Source organism: Mytilus galloprovincialis, chromosome 3 (genome assembly GCF_965363235.1).
Source record: "Mytilus galloprovincialis chromosome 3, xbMytGall1.hap1.1, whole genome shotgun sequence".
In the NCBI taxonomy this organism is placed as follows: Eukaryota; Metazoa; Mollusca; class Bivalvia; order Mytilida; family Mytilidae; genus Mytilus; species Mytilus galloprovincialis.
Window position 1 is genome coordinate 12,440,204 of NC_134840.1, and position 19,695 is coordinate 12,459,898.

The window sequence follows — 19,695 nt, forward strand, 5'->3', positions numbered from 1 at the left end:
TTAATTTAGTGTATACCTGGCAGTTCTTCTCTGGATCATTTCAATTTTATGTATATGTTGTTTTGCCAGGGGTCCCAGACAACACTACAATATTCAATTTTTGGTCTGATGTATGTTTAGTAAGCAAGTTCCTTTGCTTTTATGCTGTTGGTTTTTACATTTTTATAAATCTGAGTGATGCATTTGCTTTATTTGTGATGTTATTTATATGTGAATTCCATGTCAGATAGTTTGTGATGGAAACGCTGAGATCTTGTGCTTTGTCTGTTTATTTTAATATGTGATCATGTAGTGTGTATTCAAAGATGATGGGTTTACATTTTCTTGTTATGTGGATTTCACATTTGTCTGGGTTAAAAGACATTAGCCAGTCTTGCTCCCATTGTTCCAATTCATGTAAGTCAAAAAGTCCAAAAAATGTATGTATGTAACTTTCAGTTCTCTTATATTAGCCATACCAGGTTATTTCATATCGTTTATTAATAACCTCAATTATCTTCTCCGTTTCTTCACCTATATGTAAAACGTGTATGTATGTTGTCTCCTGATCTTGACCTCATCAAACTCTTAGTCATAAACTATACAAGATATCTGGTATACTGGTTAATTAAAGGTGTATAAGTCTATGTAACATATGTCATATGGCTTTCAACTCGCATTCTACATTCCAGTTGTCAGATGAATTGCTCTATTTTAAATATGGAGTCACTCTTATAAATAGATACCAAAAGATGTCTGAACACAAAATAAAAAAAACCCAGTAATATTAGTTTCCAAATAGTATTTTTTCCTTTTTCTTGTTGCAATATACTGCCATCTTGTATTCATTATAGTTGTTTTGCTTCTGTAGAGCTTGTGTCCACTACTGTACAGTGAGTCACTGACACAGCTGACATCCATGAAAGAGCATAACAAATTACATATGTATAAATTGTGAAACCTATAGCCAGAAGAAAACAACAATTATTGGACTACAGACTCCTGGTCTGGCACAACCATAGTTGATATGTTTCATAGTCAATGAATACCTTAAATTGAACAATCATATGACAGAGGAATGACATGAAAAACGATGCAATCACCAAAAAATTAAAAATACTATTGATACTTTGGACAATATCTTAGATAATACATTTGTACAATAGAAATGAAGTACCAACCTTAGCAAACTCAAAGTGCCTGAAATGTAAGTTTAGTGGCCAGCTGAAGCACTTGAAATACTGTTATTAAACTAATCTAGCTTTTCAAAGAGAATCTTTTAAAGTTAACAAATTCTATTAGATGATTAGATATGATCAGCTGTCATAAAACATGACCACAGTTTCATAAAATATAACAAATGGGTAAAATGTAGTTTTTGGTTGATATCTCTACAGAAAAGCAATAGCAGCAAACTGGCATGAGTTCAAATTATCCTTAGGGTTTAGACATGAAGCTTGATCATATAGATTATCGGGTTTTCTACACATTGATATTGTAAAATATCAGCCGCGAGCCACAATGTGAACCTTTCACAGTTTCACATTGTGTCGAGCGGCTGATATTTTACGATATCTATACGTAGAAAACCTGATTATCTTTTTATCGTTCTATTAATGGTCTTTTTTCCTCTCCCTAAGACCGTTTTACACTTGAAGAAAGCAAGCTTGATAACGTCTCCTCTCGCATTGTGACGTCGCTGATAACTTCTCCGCTCACATTGTGACGTTGCTGATAATGCCTGGTCTCTTTTGAAGTCTTGATACGAGAATTACTGAGCGACAGAGCAGGGTGATATAGGCGTATGGAAGGACGATAAATGGAATTTTCAGAAAAATAAGACAGACCATTTTGGGGTGAGTACCCTTAAATTGTCATTATAAGCAAATTTTACAGATTTTGGCTTATCTCTCTCAAAAAACTAAAACAGTAAGAGCAAAAGTAACATCTCAGAAAATCAGGAATTTTCAGAAAAATCATACAACCCACTTTAGAGTAAATGCCCCTGAAATGTAATATTTCTCTCAATTTTTTAAGTTTTTGGTTATCAAAAATACTATAATAGACAGAGAAATATTTGAAACTGAAAATAAGCAGAAAAGAAATGTTTTTCCTTTTTTTTGTGTTTTTTGCAGAAAGTATAATAGAGAGATTATGTAAGAGCAAACAGTTTAAGCAAAATAAGATCTACAAATAAGTCAACATAATAGAAATCTTCTATAGAACCCTAATATGAGTTATTTCCCTTAAAATATGGTTTTCCCCCAATTTTGACAGAAACCATAACAGAATAAAGAGAAACTCTAAAAATCAAAAATATATTTCAGAAAAATAAGAATAAAAGCAATAATTATCAGAAAAGGGTGGGTTCTAATCCTGAGACATCCCCCATCCCCCATCCCCCTAGATTCGACACTGGAATGATTGTATAAAGTAATGAAAGAAAACCTTTATTAATACCTTTACATTCGTTACTATTTATAAAACTGTGTAATTTTTAAGGATTTTAGTCCGTTGTTGTGTGTTGTAAAACGATGTAGTTGGGTTTATGGTTGGTGTTAAAAGGGTTCTTAAAGTGAACAATCTCTAAATAACTTAGTTTGTTACAATCCCCACAGGTGCCTCTTTTCGTTAGCCAATGAAAATACAGTAAATTTCTCGGTAATTTACGAGAACAGACGTGATCTAAATAAATCTAAAGCTGGATGGTTGTTAAGGTAAACTTCAAACTTTTTTCGGCATTTTAACACAAAGTTTTGTATTATTAATGCACAATTTCCATTGAAGATTAAGGTGATACCGACAAATATACTAAATCAATGCATATAATTTTACAAAATGCACACAAACCAAGATTAAAGTCAATATTAAAAGACAAAGTAGAACGACTACCAGAGTCATGGAGTCAGAACTTGTTGATCATAGACATAGCACTAGCAGTACTGTACCATAAGATACCGACCTAAACTTTATTCTTTCTGTAGTTTCTCCTTGCCTGGTTTTATTTTTCACCACCCTGCATAACTGTAACAGTGTAGAACTCACTTGGTAAAGTGTTGGCTTATACTGTGCCAGGGGCAGGGGTCCCAAGTTACAAATACAATCACAAGGCTTTCGGGTCGATCCGGCCCCACGTCGATCCGGCCCAAGTCGATCCGTCCCACGTCGATCCGGCCCCAATAAAAAATATATTTATAGGGAACAGAAATAAAGATATATAAATGATGTAATTAATAAATATTTATGTTGAAAGTGCTATACAACCAACGACACATTAACTCTCATTTTCGTATCGATTTAAAATAGTTCTTTAACTGGTACTTCAATACTTCACTAACCTTTTGTCACTCATCATCGGACACTTTTTAAAAATTCCATTTATACTGTTGAAATGTGTCACAAATTCCTCCAAAATCAATACAGTTTATTCATATTTTATTATGGGGCCGGATCGACTTGGGGCCGGATCGACGTGGGACGGATCGACTTGGGCCGAATCGACTTGGGGCCGGATCGGTTTGGGGCCGGAACGACCGGATACCAATCACAAGGGGTACAGTAAATTATTTTGAAATGCAAATCATGTTTGATTATTTTCCAAGGACTGGGTTAGGCTTTGCAGTTGTCGCAACTTGTTTCATGAAGATAACGTAATTGACAGAAAGACAAAAACCATAATAAGCGTGTTAAAAACATGATTATGTAGTTTCACTAGTGTTTCTTAAAAAAAGGTAAAGTCAGACGTACTTTTTCTTTGTCTCCCCTACTTTCGATACAAAAATATACCAGCTGCATTCAATGATAAACATGTGATACACTGTTTTGTTTAATAGTGTTGTCAACGGTTAAACGGTGAACTGTCAGAAGAATCAAATACCAAAAACGCTAATTTGTAACCCCGACTTTGTTTTCAAACTAAGTAGATTTGATGTCAATGTAATATTATTGAAATTATTAATGATTTTGTTCTATTTAAAAACTTTCATCGTGGTAATTAATTTGACAGATCAATTATCCAGTATATTGATAGCTACAACCAAAATGTATTGTTGATTAAAAAAAACATACAATTAGTTAGAAGTTAGAAAACTTATCCATCAGCTCAGGGCAAGATATTAAGGAAACATAATTAGTATACAGCTATAACGATTATCCGAGTAACTGCTTAGGCAAAATTGTACGATTTGACAACACTAGTTTTAAACTTCATTGTTACAGGTATATTTATAATGTAATGTTTCTTTCACAAAAAAAATAAACTGAACAGGATATCAATTTCCATTCCATTTATTTTAAATTTCATGGCAAGTATTTTTTATTCAAATAAGTTTTATCCAATTAATATTTCATGTATTGCAGTTAAGTTACATAGATGTTATAATAGAAAAAGATACCTAACTTGAGTTGAGATGTCAGAAAAAGGTTCTAGAACAGGAACCCCTAACACAAAGAGGGGTTCTAAAGCTAGCACACCAAAAGGATCAAAAGCAGGAACTCCAAAAGGATCTAAAAGTAACACACCCCTGCCATCATTAGAGTCTGCAGTTACAGCAGCAAATGGATTGGCAGAGCATGATGACACAGCAGGAGGGGCATGTAAGAAGTTAAAAGAACAAGATTTGTTACATACATTTTTAAAGTAGTTGGGGGGGGGGGGGAAGAGGGGAATGCATGTATGTAGTTAATAGGATCAAAATCTGTTACAAAGTGGTAGGGACATGTAAGTTTGTTTATTCTGTATTGTCAGCGGTAATGATTTGGAAGAGCAGGATTACAGAGTAATTCATAAATTAAAATAAATTTATGATACATGTCTTCTACTTGTAGTATGGATTATTTATTAATATACCTATAAATTTCCACAGAACTGTAATAAAGTCTACATTTAGTGAAGTTAAGTAAGTTCAGGGCTACATATATATACATTTTTTTTTGTACATGCATGCATTGCATTCATTATTGATTATTGAAAAAAGTTTAATATCAGTATATCTTTGGTATTCTGCCAAGATTAAGAATTGTATTTAAGATTTAAATCATATTGTACTGTATAGGGTATTTCTTTAGAATTTAAATTACATCATGTTATAAATCTGTATTTATAACATTTAAACATTTGAAAGATTGACAACAAATGGCTGGAAAAAGTCCCTTTATTTTCACATTTAACCAGAGACAATATTAAGCAACAAGATTTAGGAGTCACTTGTGTAGTATATGATGCTTTTAAATCGTTTAAATGTTTGAATTTTTTCAATAATCTACAGCACTGTAAAAAAAAGTGACATTTGTTTTAAAACAAAATGTATATTATTCATTTCATACTAATCTACAGGGGACAAAAAAAACGCAGCTGTAATCGGTTTGGCTATAAGTTTAAAAAAAAATCATTTCTTAGTTATGATTTCTGTTACCCACAGAAATATTTCTTAAAACGGTATATCCAATTCATTTAATTAAAATGAATGAGATGTACTGTTTTATGAAATTTCAAATTACACATGTCAGCTAAATATGTCTATGCTTTTGAAGAAAGAATATTTTACATTGCCTAAACAATTTCCTTCTAGAAAGTTAAATAATGGATTCAGTATTAAAGATGGTAGATATCTGTGTATAGAATATAGTATAGAAAGAAAGAAATAAAACAATTTATGCAGGTTAATGATCCTGTCCTCTGCTAAGGGAAATAAGTAAATTGTTAAATATAGATGACACTTTTTCTTGTTGATAATGCAAGGGTTTCTCATACATTTTCATCAGAAAAATAAATTAGGCAAACCGTTCACTGCTTTATTTAGTTGATTTGTACTAACTGAATAAAACTCTCCAATTTCTTCAATTAATTGGTTATTACTTTCTGTTGATTTTGTTACAGCCAATGGTACATTACAGCCAGGAGAAGGAGATTTATCTGTAGCAGTTAATGGAACAGGAGAACTTGTAGAACAGACAGAACCAGAACCGCCTAAAGATATGGGACCATCTGTGGTAATTCTACCTCTGCTTCATAAAAATCCTAATCTTTATTGAAACTTCTGAAGTCTGCTTGTCTGTTATTGATAAAGAATACAAAATGTATGGCATATTTTTAAGTAATTTGCCTACTTTCGTAATTTCAATCATTGAATACCTGATTTATTCACACTGTACAGTTTTCTGGCATGTACAATATACATTTTGGCAGTGCCTATAGGATTTAGTCCAATAAAATAGTTAATTTTTTTATCAAAATATTTTCAGCATTTGTAAAAGCCAGAAGATACTTCATATCTGTTTTAAAAGTTAAAATACCTAACTAGCAGGCTTTTAGTCATTATGAACAACATGAATTAACATGGCTTTGTTTTGTTATCTGTTGATTAAAAATTTGACACTTTATTTAACCTGCCTTTCAGCTTTCCCTGATTAAAATGAGAATAAATGTGACAGGCCTATCAGAAAATATGTGGAAAGAACTCCATGAAGATGCTATAAACAATTTTATTGAAGAACCAGGACTTAGATTTATGGTAGCTTTTATTGACCAGTATAAAGGATTCATTATTGAATATTCATTGCCTGCATACTATGTTGACCAGATGACTTACTTCATAAAAGGTGATGGAGTAAAGGAGGTGACAACAGAAAACTTTCATCACATCTTTCAGTACGGAACTGTTAAAGGACAACATATTGAAAGTCTACTGAGACTTATGATGGGAATCTATGCTCCAGCTTTCTTTGAAAATACAACATGGCCAGACAGTATCCTTTGTTTCAATATTCCTGTATGGTGATACTTTATGTACATTTTTATAAAATATCAACCAATTTTAAAAGCCACAGCTTATATGTATAAATATTCATTAAGCATCAAGTTAAAAATGTTCTAAAAAAATAACAACTGATGCTTACTCATTTTGGCCAGGATAAAACCAATCTTATATCCCTCTATAGAAAGCAATAAATTCATAAGATACTTACAATAAAGACCCTTATTTTAAATTTTACACCCTGCAACAAAGTATGTTATTTCTTAAACCTAATGATTTTTGGAATTGACTGTCATGACCATGGGTTTTGTCATATCCATATACTACATAAATGCCTCTTATTTTGCTTTTTGATCCAAAATATTTTTGGAGTTTCAGGAAGGGTATCATTTTATTTGTTAGGTTTTATTTTGCTGAATCTAGTTTTCTTTTAATATTCTAGCTATATTGACATACATTGTTTGTTAATCCTAATGTGTTATTTAGTTTTGTAGTCACCACTTTCATTGGTAAGAAATTGTATTTATATATACAAGCTTTTGTGATTTTAACAATTTTCTTATTCCAGCCTTCATGCATATGAAATTTGTATTCTGTTGAACAGTAATATTTGAGGTTCACCTCTTCCCACAAAATTTGGTACCCTGGGAATAATTATGATCCTAAATACTAATGAGGCTTTGTTTTTATTTTTGCATTCCTACACTTTGCACAAAATTAGCACTTTCATAAATAGTTTCAGATAAATATATATCACATCCTTAACTGTTGTTCAGGTATAAAAAATGATTTCTCAGCACAGCTACACAAATTTTTGGCCAACTTGACTGACACACGATGGAAGTTGGAGGGTAAAACAGTTCTGTATATTCCATCTGAGGGACTTAGACTTAGATCAGAGGATGCTGCCAAAAACAAAGATCTGGTACAAAGACTAGAAAGTAAGTGCTATTACATCTCTGACTCTCTGTCAACTGCAGCATTTAACTTATATGTGATTTAAAGATTGGTGTGTCTGGACAGTGAAGTGAAAAACAAATTAATAGTGCAACCGTTTCATTCTCTACTCAAATGGAAACATGATGCATCTGTGATAAAACAGCACATAAAAAATAGTGGAATTATAAGTCTTAATGTCATATTCTAAGGAGAAAAGTGTCATTAAATGTTCAAAAGCATTTTTGATTTGAAAGAAACCATTTAATGATTTTCCATTTACTACTTTATAATTTGCTAAGATATAGAAGGGACTTCTCTCAGGTTGTTAGTCTTGGTTAAGTTTCCTTTGTGTCATCATTGTCAAGAAACTTGTAAATCTGTGTACCATAGACAAAGCATTAAACTTAACAATATTTTATTTTAGCTGCAATGATTCACTGGGCCAGACAAATCAAAGAAGTATTAACTACCCAGGATGCATTTGAAATGGCTGAGAATTCTGGTCCTCTAGATGAGATACAGTTTTGGAAGAACAGATGTTCAGATTTGACTGGTATCAGTACACAGTTAGATAAAGCAGGGGTTAAAAAGATCACAGAAATATTAACCTGTGCTAAATCATCATATGTGGCACCATTCCTTAAATTATCTGGAGAAATTAAGGTAAGAGTAATGTCTCATAGCTTAAAATGGCTTTCATATTGAGCTAGATATGGACAAAAAAGGTTTCATTTTAATTTTTGTGTTTTCAAATTTATATCAGCTTGATGTCTGTCTTTACCATGTTTACTAGGTAACAAATTCATGGAAATGGGGTGTAAGTAAATGTTATTGTAAACAAGAAGTGAAGTACTGGTTATAAGAATTAATATATAATGCATTTATGTTGCAGTTGAAATTGGCAAAAATATTTTATTAAAATTTTTGTATATTCCCCCTTTTTGTAGATGAAGTGAATTAAGGTAATTTTCTGGTAAAGATCAAATGAGTACAGTTTGAGCTTGGTGTAGGTTACACTGAAACAGGTGAATTGTAAAAATTAAACAGTTTGATGTTTCGCACTTGTATTTTTTTTTCAAAATGCACATCAACATGCAGTATATGATTATAGCATGGGAATAAGGTTCCTTGGTTATTTAAGAAGGAAAAAGGTGACTGTCTTGAATCTTTTAATATTTTCCAGAAAAAAGAAATGTTCTAATACATGAAACAAATTAACCCAACTAAATGTTTACTATTAACAGGAAGGATCACGACAAGCAGAGAGTAATTTGAAGTTTTTGTTGGTGTTGAAAGATCCTTGTTATGAATTGTCTGAGGCCAAACCTAAAGACATTCCTGCCATGTTACCAAAAATACTCAATATGATCAGAATGATCTGGGTTAACTCAGAGTTTTATAAAAGTAGAGAAAGGTTGACTGGTATTCTAAAAAAAGTAAGAAGAATAACTATGTTATTTACTTATAAGTAATGTAGTTTATCAAGTTATATGAACTTTTTTTAATGGACCCTTTAGCCTTATCACAAGTCTATTTAATGGGCACATATTTAATAATTTATTCTTTTTTTTCATAAAGGAGGAAAGAAATATTTCCTACAGCATAAATCATATCAATTGACACCTTACACAAAATAAAGTGTTTTTGTTTCTATTAAAGTTAAATTTTAGATAATTCTTGTTAGTTAATCTGTTTTGTTAAAGTGGTTTCACATCAATCATTGTTTTTGGAGGATTATTATTTCAGTATGTATTGCATTTCATAAGTGTAAACTTGGAATGTCCTGACTATTTTATGATATTAGAAAAGTGATAGAAGAATATGTTTTTTAATTTCATATTAGTAATGAGATAAATTCATTGTTATTCATTCCATATTAGTACAGAGATAATTATATGATTTTAGATTAACATATTTAACATTGAATTGATTTAATTTTAGATGAGCAATGAGATAATCAGGCGATGTTGCCGTGAAATAAACTTAGACAGGATATTTGATGGTCATGTGCAGACAGGTCTGCAGTCACTTCGTGATTGTATTGAATGCTGTGAACACTGGAAGGAGATCTATGATAAAGTAGGAATCAAGACAGATTATCTCCCTTTGATCTAGTTGAAATTACCTCCCTTATGTAGATAGATATTCCTCTACTTATAACTATAGAAATAAGATTTATTTTGATTAAGGTATCAATTTGCATTAGTGAACTAACTGCTGATATATCACATACTCTTGGACCCTACAAAGTTTAGAATGGCATTATAAATAGAAATTGTACAAATTTTGCAAAGACACAACCTGAAATATATGAAGATATATGGGACCACCACAATAGAGTTGTGATATATTGATAGATTTTTTTTTTATAGTATTGAGAAACTTAACATGTAGAAATAGATTTTACATTACAAATAGATTAATTGATAGAACTGTCCTGGTTAGATGAACAAATTAATACTAGATATAACTGACTATTTCTTTGTGATAGACTGCAGCACTACATAATTATGCAGTAAGTATACATGCTGGGTCAGGATAAAAAGTAAGATTGCACTGCATGTTTAAAGGAGAACTTGATCTCTATACCAATGTATATGGTTTATTGAGAATACAGATATATTGTTAAGGAGAACTTAGTTGTAAATTAATTTAAAATACTTCCGTATACCATATGGTATTGCTGAAATATTTCTAATACTATATATCTATTGTGTGACTGTTTAATCTTTAACATGAAAAGCATGGGGGAATGATATTTGATAACATTGATGATGATACAAATGGTGACATAAGTGAGAAATCACTAATTATACTTTATAACAATGGGGATACTGTAGGGAATTGCTATTAATATAAAAATGGTTTAATACAGATTTTGTTCTTATTTTGCAGAATGCAATATTTTCAAGTATAAAAAACTTATTCATATTATCATATAAATCTGACATTACAGTATTTAAAGAGAGAACAAATTTGTCATTTGTCATCGTTTTATTTTTGCTCAGTGTTTCCAATATCTATCAAAAGCGTGGGTTCCAGTTTTTAGTAGCTTCTGGCACGGATAATGATTATCCTAGCTCATGTGTAACTTTTAATCAGTTGATATCATTGAATATTGTTGGAATGATAAAAAACAAAAGTATTAACCAATTCAATAAAATTTTCTGTTTCAACCAATCACAAAATTCAGTTATTAGTTAGAAAAAGGTGAATAAGTATTCCAAATATATTTATTTGAAAAAAATTATTTCTGCATGCTATTTATATACCCCTATGATACAGAGTTTAACTTTTGTTTTGTCCATTTACAGACTGCCAAACTTCATCATAAGTTTTCTCCGGATGGATGGGTATTGGACAAGAGCAGTATTTTTGCACAGATAGATGCCTTTGTACAGAGATGTAAAGATTTGATTGAGGTATGAAGAAAACATATGAAATGGACAAAACATAATGTCAAATTTCAGTACTTGTATCATAAGGCTGCATCTTGCTACATGTTTTAAAACTGGCATGTGTCAAAAGAAAAAAATATAAATACATATTTAATGGAAAATACTGTTTTCATCAAGCCATTTAGACAGATTAGAAATATAAAATAAAGATTTAAGGTGGTACCCAACACTTCCACTAAAATTAATTTGGCTCGTTCAATTTTCATAAAATTTTGACAAAGTATTCACTTTGACACTTTAACAAAAATTTAAAAATTTTGAACCAACTGTTTTGTCAGAAAAATTACACTGGTTATATAGCAATTTGACAAACACCAATTTTGATCATTGAGAAGCTTAATATTCCTTTTACAACACAACGTAATTAAAACGTTAAGCTGACTTTACAGAGTTATCTCCCTGTAGTGTTAGGTACCACCTTAAGACACAATTATAACACAATATACATATCTGTATTTAGCTCTATAATGTTCAGATTCACTTTGATACAATTATAACACATCATATATATCTCTATTTAGATCTGTGTTGCTCAAATCCACTTTGATACAATTATAACCCATCATATATATCTGTATTTAGATATGTGATGCTAATAATCACTTTGATACAATTATAACCCATCATATATATCTGTATTTAGATCTGTGATGCTAAGAATCACTTTGATACAATTATAACGCATCATATATATCTCTATTTAGATATGTGATGCTAAGATCCACTTTGATACAATTATAACCCATCATATAAATCTGTATTTAGATATGTGATGCTAAGATTCACTTTGATACAATTATAACCCATCATATATATCTCTATTTAGATCTGTGATGCTCAGATCCACTTTGCCAGAAGACAGGATGGATCTAAGACAGAAATGCCACACTTTGCTGGACAAAAAGGTCCAGAGATTGCCAGAAGCTTACTGGAAATTGAAGCTGTATTTGAAAAGAATTTAAGTCAGTTGAGGGCTGTGAAAAAGACCATCTTAGATGTCAAGGCTACATCTTGGCATGATGACTACAACAGGTAATTTAATAATGGGTCCAAACTTATGTTATTCATAAAAATCATTATCTTAGATTTAAAGGCCACATCTTGGAATTACAAATACAATAAGTTGATTATGGGACCATTGAACATGTTGTTGTAAAAAAATATTTCATGCATGCATCTTGGCATGATGAATATTAATTGACCAGTTGGAAATCTTTTGAATTTTAAAAAAAGAATATCTGAATAAAAGGAGATGTTGATTGCTAAATGTTTTCTGGAGTTCTATTACTTCAAACTACTCATGTCATGGTTACTTATTTTATTTAAATTTTGTTTATTAAAAATGATCAAATCTACAATTGCATTAACTGTGGTTTTTAATCTTACTGTCTATCTGAACAAAAGGAGATGGTTATTGTTTTTAACTTGAGATAATTTATTGCAGATTTCGAGGTGGTATAAAAGATCTAGAAGTGATGATGCAGAATATAATAACATCAGCATTTGATACCGTGACAACTGTAGATGGTGGAGTAGAGCTGTTGGATATCTTCATGCATCTGGCTTCAAGAGAGGTAAATCTGTTAAACATGTTCACAACAACAAAATAAGGGACAATACAGATTCATTTGTCAAAAAGAAAAGTGTGACAAAAGTGTACCCCTTAGATTATCAATACAAATTCATACTTTTTGATGGTTATAATGAGTTATGGTCCTCTTTCTTGGAGGTTTAAGTGCACAATTTCCTATTCATCAGCCAAATTCAACTTGGGGTATGTTTCAATTTTGTTTAGCAAAGAAGAAAATCAACCTTTTATCCATCCTAAATGGTTGCTAAGGGAACTTAACTGAAAGTACATCATTTGTAACCTAGCTATAGCAACATAATAATAGTTAACTTTAATTCTGTGCAGGCAATCAGAAGAACAATTGACAAGAAAACAGTGGATGTCTTCACCATGTTTAATGAAGAACTGAATGCTGTGAAGAAAGAATTGACACACAAAACACAACCACAATCACCTAATCATCCTAAATATTCTGGACAGGGCTTATGGGCCAGACAATTAAAAAGGAGGATTGAAAGAGGCATGATGGTAAGTCTCCAAACTGATGTTCTGGACTGTTGTGTAGAAATCTAAAACAAGGATAAAGGAAGCATGGCATTAAACCTCAACCGTTCCAAATATTTTGGACTTGATTTTTGGGACAAACAATTAATAAGACTTGAGAAGACAATAGCAACTTAAATTTTGTGTTTAATAGTATTGGAGAAAATTATATTGCATTTCACCATAAACACAATGTGCCTAAAAATAACCATTCATATTCAAGATAAGTTTTATAATGACAACTAATATTTTGTATTTGTTACAAATTTATGCACATTAATCTGCATAAAAGGACAAATCTTGTTCATTATTTATGAAGTATTCTGATTATGTCCACCCAGTAGTGCTTTGGTAGAAGTATAAGATTTTTGTGTCATTACCATCCATCTGTGTAATAGAAGAGACTATTATTCTATAGAAATTTATAGTGATATTTAATTATTATTTCTACAGGCATTAGATAGAGCCCACTTTTTGCCATCTATTGGTATAGGACAGGAAGTCAGGAACCAATACCAACAGCTGTGTCAGGCCTTGGATGAATACATCAGAAAAACATTCCATGAATGGACACTCACAGTTGATAAAGTAAGTTATTCAATGATAATATGACCTTCTTTTGCTTTGTAATCAATCATGTTCCAATTCCCATTGAACAAAGTAGGAAATCAAAATAACATATAATTTGGTGTTGCTCATAAATTTCTAAAAATAAGTTTTACCTGTATCTTCATTTGTTAATTGTGAAACTGTTGATTTTCTATATCGTTTTGGCTTCATCAAATCAAAATGGATGCCTTTTGGACATGTGTTATAGGTCTGCTTTGACATAAAAGAGTTCTAAATTTTCCTATTAGAATTGAAATAATTCTATCATGCCATGCTCTAAGCTAATTTGAACATGGGTAAATATTTTATTTGTCAACATTTCACACCTTGCTAATTCTCAATATAAAGATATTGACAAATAAAAAGCTTACCCATCTATTAATTAGCTCATATAGAGCATTGCATGAAAGAATTATTTCCCAAATAATGTTTTTAACCAATTATCATATAATATTACTAAGAAAGGGGAATTATATTGTAATGCAAATCACTCCTTAAACTGGGAGAGAGATTTCTCTTATTTTACAGGTTGACATCTATCATGGTATATTTGAAAGCGAATTAAACAGAAAATTCATGACACCAAAAACATGTTTTTAGACTATGCTGTCCAGAATATGGATATATTAAGCAATTCAATATCAATATGACATCAGTAGTAAAAATCTATATCAGCTTGTTGGTTTATTATAATATTTTTAAAGAGAAATAATAACCATGGTAATTTGTATATGATATTTGTTTTCCCTTTTAAGGAGCCAATGAAACAGTTGGAAGTTCCATTAATGTGTAGAAGTCATGAGAGACCACCTATGTTGGACATAAACTTTAATAGGTAACCATATCAATTATGTCAAAATGTAATCCTTGATCATAAAAGATTTTTATATGTCAGAAATACGACAATTTTTAACTTGAATATTCTTCAACCTATTTTTGCGTATTTGCAAGACATTAAAAATACAATGCAAAGCCATATACAATAAGTTGTAAAAGCTCTCAATGATTATAAGGTCTGTAATTATACAAAAATACTATACTCACAGCTAACAAATATGCATTGATATAAGTATTCTCTTTATGAAATAGATATAAAATTATCCCTGATGATTTAAGTTTAGAAAAATATTTGTTAATTTAGTTTTCATGAAAAACTTTTTGACTTACAGCAAATGTCTTATTTTTCCATGTTTAGGACAACTAGTTCACTTTAATATATCACATGTATACATTATCTTTTCTTTGTCTGTATCTTATGCCAGCAATCTGTGGTGAATTTTAAGCACATGAAATACAATAAAGAAATTGCAAAAAAAAAAAAAAAACAATCTCAACTCTGGATCCCAAATGCATGAATACTGCACATCTTCACTGAAAACTGTTTAATATTTTGTGATTTTTTTCTTCAAACACATAGAATATATGTAATTATAAATATAACAATTAAATATGACTTAAAGCAGACTAAATGTGTTGCTTAGTTAGGATGTATTATTATATAGTTTATAATTGAAATGAAAACCCTGGCAAGAATCACAAACTATTTTACAGTTTTCAGCACTTAAACTCAATTTTGGTTCTGTTATACAAACAATGATAAAAGAAAAGCACAGGTTTCTGAAATATATACACCAATATCACCACAATTATTCAGTTATTTTGTACATGCAGCAATGTTAAGGAAGACCACAACCTTACCTAAAACATATGTCTTTAAAAACCCTTCATGACAACAATCAACTTTCACTTACCTTCTATGTCCTATATGTTATATTTAAAAAAACAAGCATTTTTATTGGTATACAAAATTTTATTACATGTTATCTTTGCAAATGAAACTTTTTAAGAAAATTTAATTCTGATATTAACGACCCTGTATGTCCATATATTATTATAGGAAGATTTTCTATGTATAAATTTGTCACATTAATCAATTTATTGATTTTTGATATTTAATTGACAGAAACTAAAAAATATATTACATGAATTTACTATTTCATCCCTTTTGTCTGTTTTACCAGGAATCTGTTGAAGATGTTCCAAGAAATCCATTACTGGGAGAGACTGATGTTTGAGATACCTCATTATGCAGTAGATGTCTATAACAAGAGGGAAGATCTCAGAGGTCTAAGGGAACATGTGTTGTTAGTTGTCAGAGATTATAACAGGTAAATTGTCTACTAGAAGGACGATCTCAGAGGTCTAAGGGAACATGTGTTGTTAGTTGTCAGAGATTATAACAGGTAAATTGACTACTAGAAGGACGATCTCAGAGGTCTAAGGGAACATGTTTTGTTAGTTTCAGAGATTATAACAGGTAAATTGACTACTAGAAGGACGATCTCAGAGGTCTAAGGGAACATGTGTTGTTAGTTGTCAGAGATTATAACAGGTAAATTGACTACTAAAAGGAAGATCTCAGAGGTCTAAGGGAACATGTGTTGTTAGTTGTCAGAGATTATAACAGGTAAATTGACTACTAAAAGGAAGATCTCAGAGGTCTAAGGGAACATGTGTTGTTGATTGTCAGAGATTATAATAGGTAAATTGTCTATAAAAATGGAAGATCTCAGAGGTCATAAAGAACATGTATTGTTAGTTGTCAGAGATTATAACAGAAAAATTATTTTACAACAAGAGGGTAAATCAAACACATGTACATGAATTGTAAGTCAAAGATTAAAGGAGGTGAATTACCTATAACACACTGGAAGATCCAATAATTCTAAGTAAACTTATGGTCCTGGTTGTTAGAGATGTAATAGGTTAAATGTATAAGTAATGTCTGTCATCACTTTAATATGTTTAATGTTCATCAATTCAAAATCTTGATATGACATCTGTAACATATCTGTTATTTATCTTAGTAAAACAAAGGTCAAGTTTTTAGTTACAACAACACTGTGATGAACAGCAACAAAGTAATTCCAAAGTTAACAATATCATTTCAGAATCATAGCAGCTTTATCTTTGGAAGAGAGAGGAATGTTCAGAGAAAGAATCCGATTCCTTGACAAGAAGATTCACCCTGGACTGACCAAACTGACGTGGGCCTCTAAGGGTATCAGTGATTACTTTATAACAGACTGTCGTATCAATGCCAGTAAGATCCAGCTGATGGTAGATGATTATAAAGGTGCCAACATGGATATATCAGGATACTGTGTAAAGATCAGTGAACAGTTACTCATCAGTATTGACAGCAGGAAAGTCTATGAAAATCTAGAATTTGATGATGAACAGGTTTGTCTTACTAATGTATATCACAATACATTTTGTAATTAATCTTGAATTTTAGGTGGTCATATCTTATTTGTAATTATAAATGCTTGCAATGATTTGTGAATTTACAGTATTTATATGTAACTACAATTGAATCATAACCTAAATGCTTTCTTCTGCTTTTTAGTACACAAGTTTTTATGCCCCACCTATGATAGTAGAGGGGCATTCTGTTTTCTGGTCTGTGCGTCCGTTCCTCCAGCTTCAGGTTAAAGTTTTTGGTCAAGGTAGTTTTTAATGAAGTTGAAGTCAAATCAACTTAAAACTTTGTACAAATGTTCCCCATGATATGATCTTTCTAATTTTAAAGCCAAATTAAAGTATTGACCCCAATTTCACAGTCCACTGAACAAAGAAAAAGATAGTGCGAAGCTCAGGTTAAAGTTTTTGGTCAAGGTAGTTTTTGATGAAGTTGAAGTCCAATCAACTGGAAACTTAGTACACATGTTCCCTATGATATGATCTCTCTAATTTTAATGCCAAATTAAAGTATTGACCCCAATTTCCAGTCCACTGAACATGTAAAATGATAGTGCAAGTGGGACATCCGTGTACTATGGTCACATTCTTGTTTATAAGCTATTTCAGCAGTGCAATTTAATGGCCTCTTATAATTTTGAAGAAAAAAAATAATCAAAGTCTGAAAGGATTCTACGGAAGCCGATAAGGGCCATTCAAAAAAAAAATTTTATGTCGTAATTACGACATAGCATGTCGTAATTTCGACATAACATGTCGTTATTACGACATCGCGATGTCGTTATTTCGACATAACATGTCGTTATAACGACATCGCTATGTCGTAATTTCGACATAACATGTCGTAATAACGACATCGCCATATATATATAAAAGAATATGTATTATGATTGCCAAGACACTAAATGACTCGGAAATTAACAGCTATAGGTCATCATAATGCCCCCAATAATTAGAAAAGCCCCTGCATAGTCAGCTATAAAAGAGGGACGAAAGATACCAGAGGGAGAGTCCCCGAAATGCTGTGTGGCAGACAGTGTTATTAATTAATTATTAGCTCCCTTGGTAAAACTCCAAATTTCATATTTAATGTATTTCATTGTTAAATAATTTACATGAAGCTTAATAAGTATATATTTGTTAATTGCATAGCTTTTGCTATTTGAATCCATTGGTTAAAGATATTTATTTATATTGTAAAATTTAATATTTGCATCGTCGCAAAATCTTTGGTTACCTTCTTTGGTTTCCTTCTGTGAGAAACTTATATATTTTATAGAACCTATCAAAGTTCATTCAACTACCGACGTATCGTGGAAGGCTACATAGCCAGTCAGAGACGTTAAAAATTTCAATTTATTAGAAGAATAACATGTGGAACTATATGTGGACTGACATTCAGTCCTACCAAGGCAAACTAAGCTTTCCACATCCCAATCAATAAGCACAAACTGCATGGCTTCTTGTAATAAGGGTGAATTGAAGTATTGATTGCTCTATTTCTACTTTCAAACGTTGGGCACGGTGTTCCTACAACACCACATTACACTTAAAATGCGGCGTCGAAGAGGGTTTTTGACTTCGATTAATTTTTGCAAGTTTTATTCGGTTTTTTATATGTTGGTTGATTCTGGTTCTGTTCGTTTTGTGATGTCATTTTATCATAAGTTACCTCAAGTTGTGGAAATGATTCGATTTAATAATGTTTAACCTTTAACTTATTTCAACAAAAAATGCAGAACTGTCGCAAGTAATGTCGGAAGGAAAGATGGGAGGAAGTACATGTATACGGTTTTCAATAAAAAAAATTTTTTTTAGATGTACAAAACTTTTTTCATAGGATGTTTAACTTTCAAGGTGCATATCATCTGTCATTGTAAAATTTCTATATCTTAATTCAACTCCAATTCAAATATATCTGACACTGCAAGTAAATCGGACATTTTTACTCTTGGTTAAATTTGAATAGAATTGTATTTTCCATGGCACACAAGTTGTCGAAATACACCCCTTCAATTACTTGAACCTTGGCTTGAGAATTATTTCCCAAGTCATCTATAGTGTTCAACTTCTGATATACATTTTAAAATATAGTAATCTACTCCTGGATCGTCCGCGAAAACGGCTAATATAATCCCGGGTTTTTATTAATTCGATGAAACAGTTTTCGTCGCTGTTTGGGATTCGTCTTTCAATTACCTCCATTTCAAGCACAAGTTTATATTGACGAAAAGTTCCGGCTTCGATAGTACAGGAATTACTTTCATCAAGACAGTTATAACATGAATAGCAGGACAAATCGCGAATTAAAACATTCCGTGAACTGGTATTAAGTCTTTTATTATTGGTGATTGCACCTTACTGAAGTGACGACTTTAAATTGTCTATTTCAGAGTACTTCCGCAACATAAATTTCAATTCGCATTTTACATTTAGAGGACTGTTTTGGTGTCTCCAATTTGTCTTTGCAAAAAGTGGACGAAGATCATGTGATTTTTTCCCCATTTCCCCATTCTATTAAATAAATCGTTAAAAGCTATAAACGATTAATAAAAATTGCAAAATTTAACCTGTGTCGAAC

General features: G+C 31.3%; 1 protein-coding gene across 3 annotated transcripts in view; it reads left to right on the top strand.

Moving 5' to 3' along the window:
- Positions 1 to 2,640: 2,640 nt before the first annotated feature.
- LOC143067201 (dynein axonemal heavy chain 2-like) overlaps positions 2,641 to 19,695 on the top strand; it is a 90,129-nt gene continuing 73,074 nt past the window's right edge. For 2 of the 3 annotated variants that reach the window (XM_076240296.1, XM_076240297.1), the window contains exons 1-16: positions 2,641 to 2,696; positions 4,339 to 4,575; positions 5,858 to 5,970; positions 6,378 to 6,726; positions 7,511 to 7,675; positions 8,098 to 8,336; positions 8,918 to 9,109; positions 9,615 to 9,752; positions 10,988 to 11,095; positions 11,958 to 12,163; positions 12,576 to 12,705; positions 13,047 to 13,229; positions 13,698 to 13,832; positions 14,609 to 14,688; positions 15,875 to 16,021; positions 16,805 to 17,096. In XM_076240296.1, the coding sequence (XP_076096411.1) occupies positions 4,389 to 4,575; positions 5,858 to 5,970; positions 6,378 to 6,726; positions 7,511 to 7,675; positions 8,098 to 8,336; positions 8,918 to 9,109; positions 9,615 to 9,752; positions 10,988 to 11,095; positions 11,958 to 12,163; positions 12,576 to 12,705; positions 13,047 to 13,229; positions 13,698 to 13,832; positions 14,609 to 14,688; positions 15,875 to 16,021; positions 16,805 to 17,096 (2,664 nt within the window). In that variant the 5' untranslated portion in view covers positions 2,641 to 2,696; positions 4,339 to 4,388. Of the gene's footprint in view, positions 2,697 to 4,338; positions 4,576 to 5,857; positions 5,971 to 6,377; positions 6,727 to 7,510; positions 7,676 to 8,097; positions 8,337 to 8,917; positions 9,110 to 9,614; positions 9,753 to 10,987; positions 11,096 to 11,957; positions 12,164 to 12,575; positions 12,706 to 13,046; positions 13,230 to 13,697; positions 13,833 to 14,608; positions 14,689 to 15,874; positions 16,022 to 16,240; positions 16,321 to 16,804; positions 17,097 to 19,695 lie in introns of those variants that run through there. The other variant, XM_076240298.1, reaches the window with a different exon arrangement.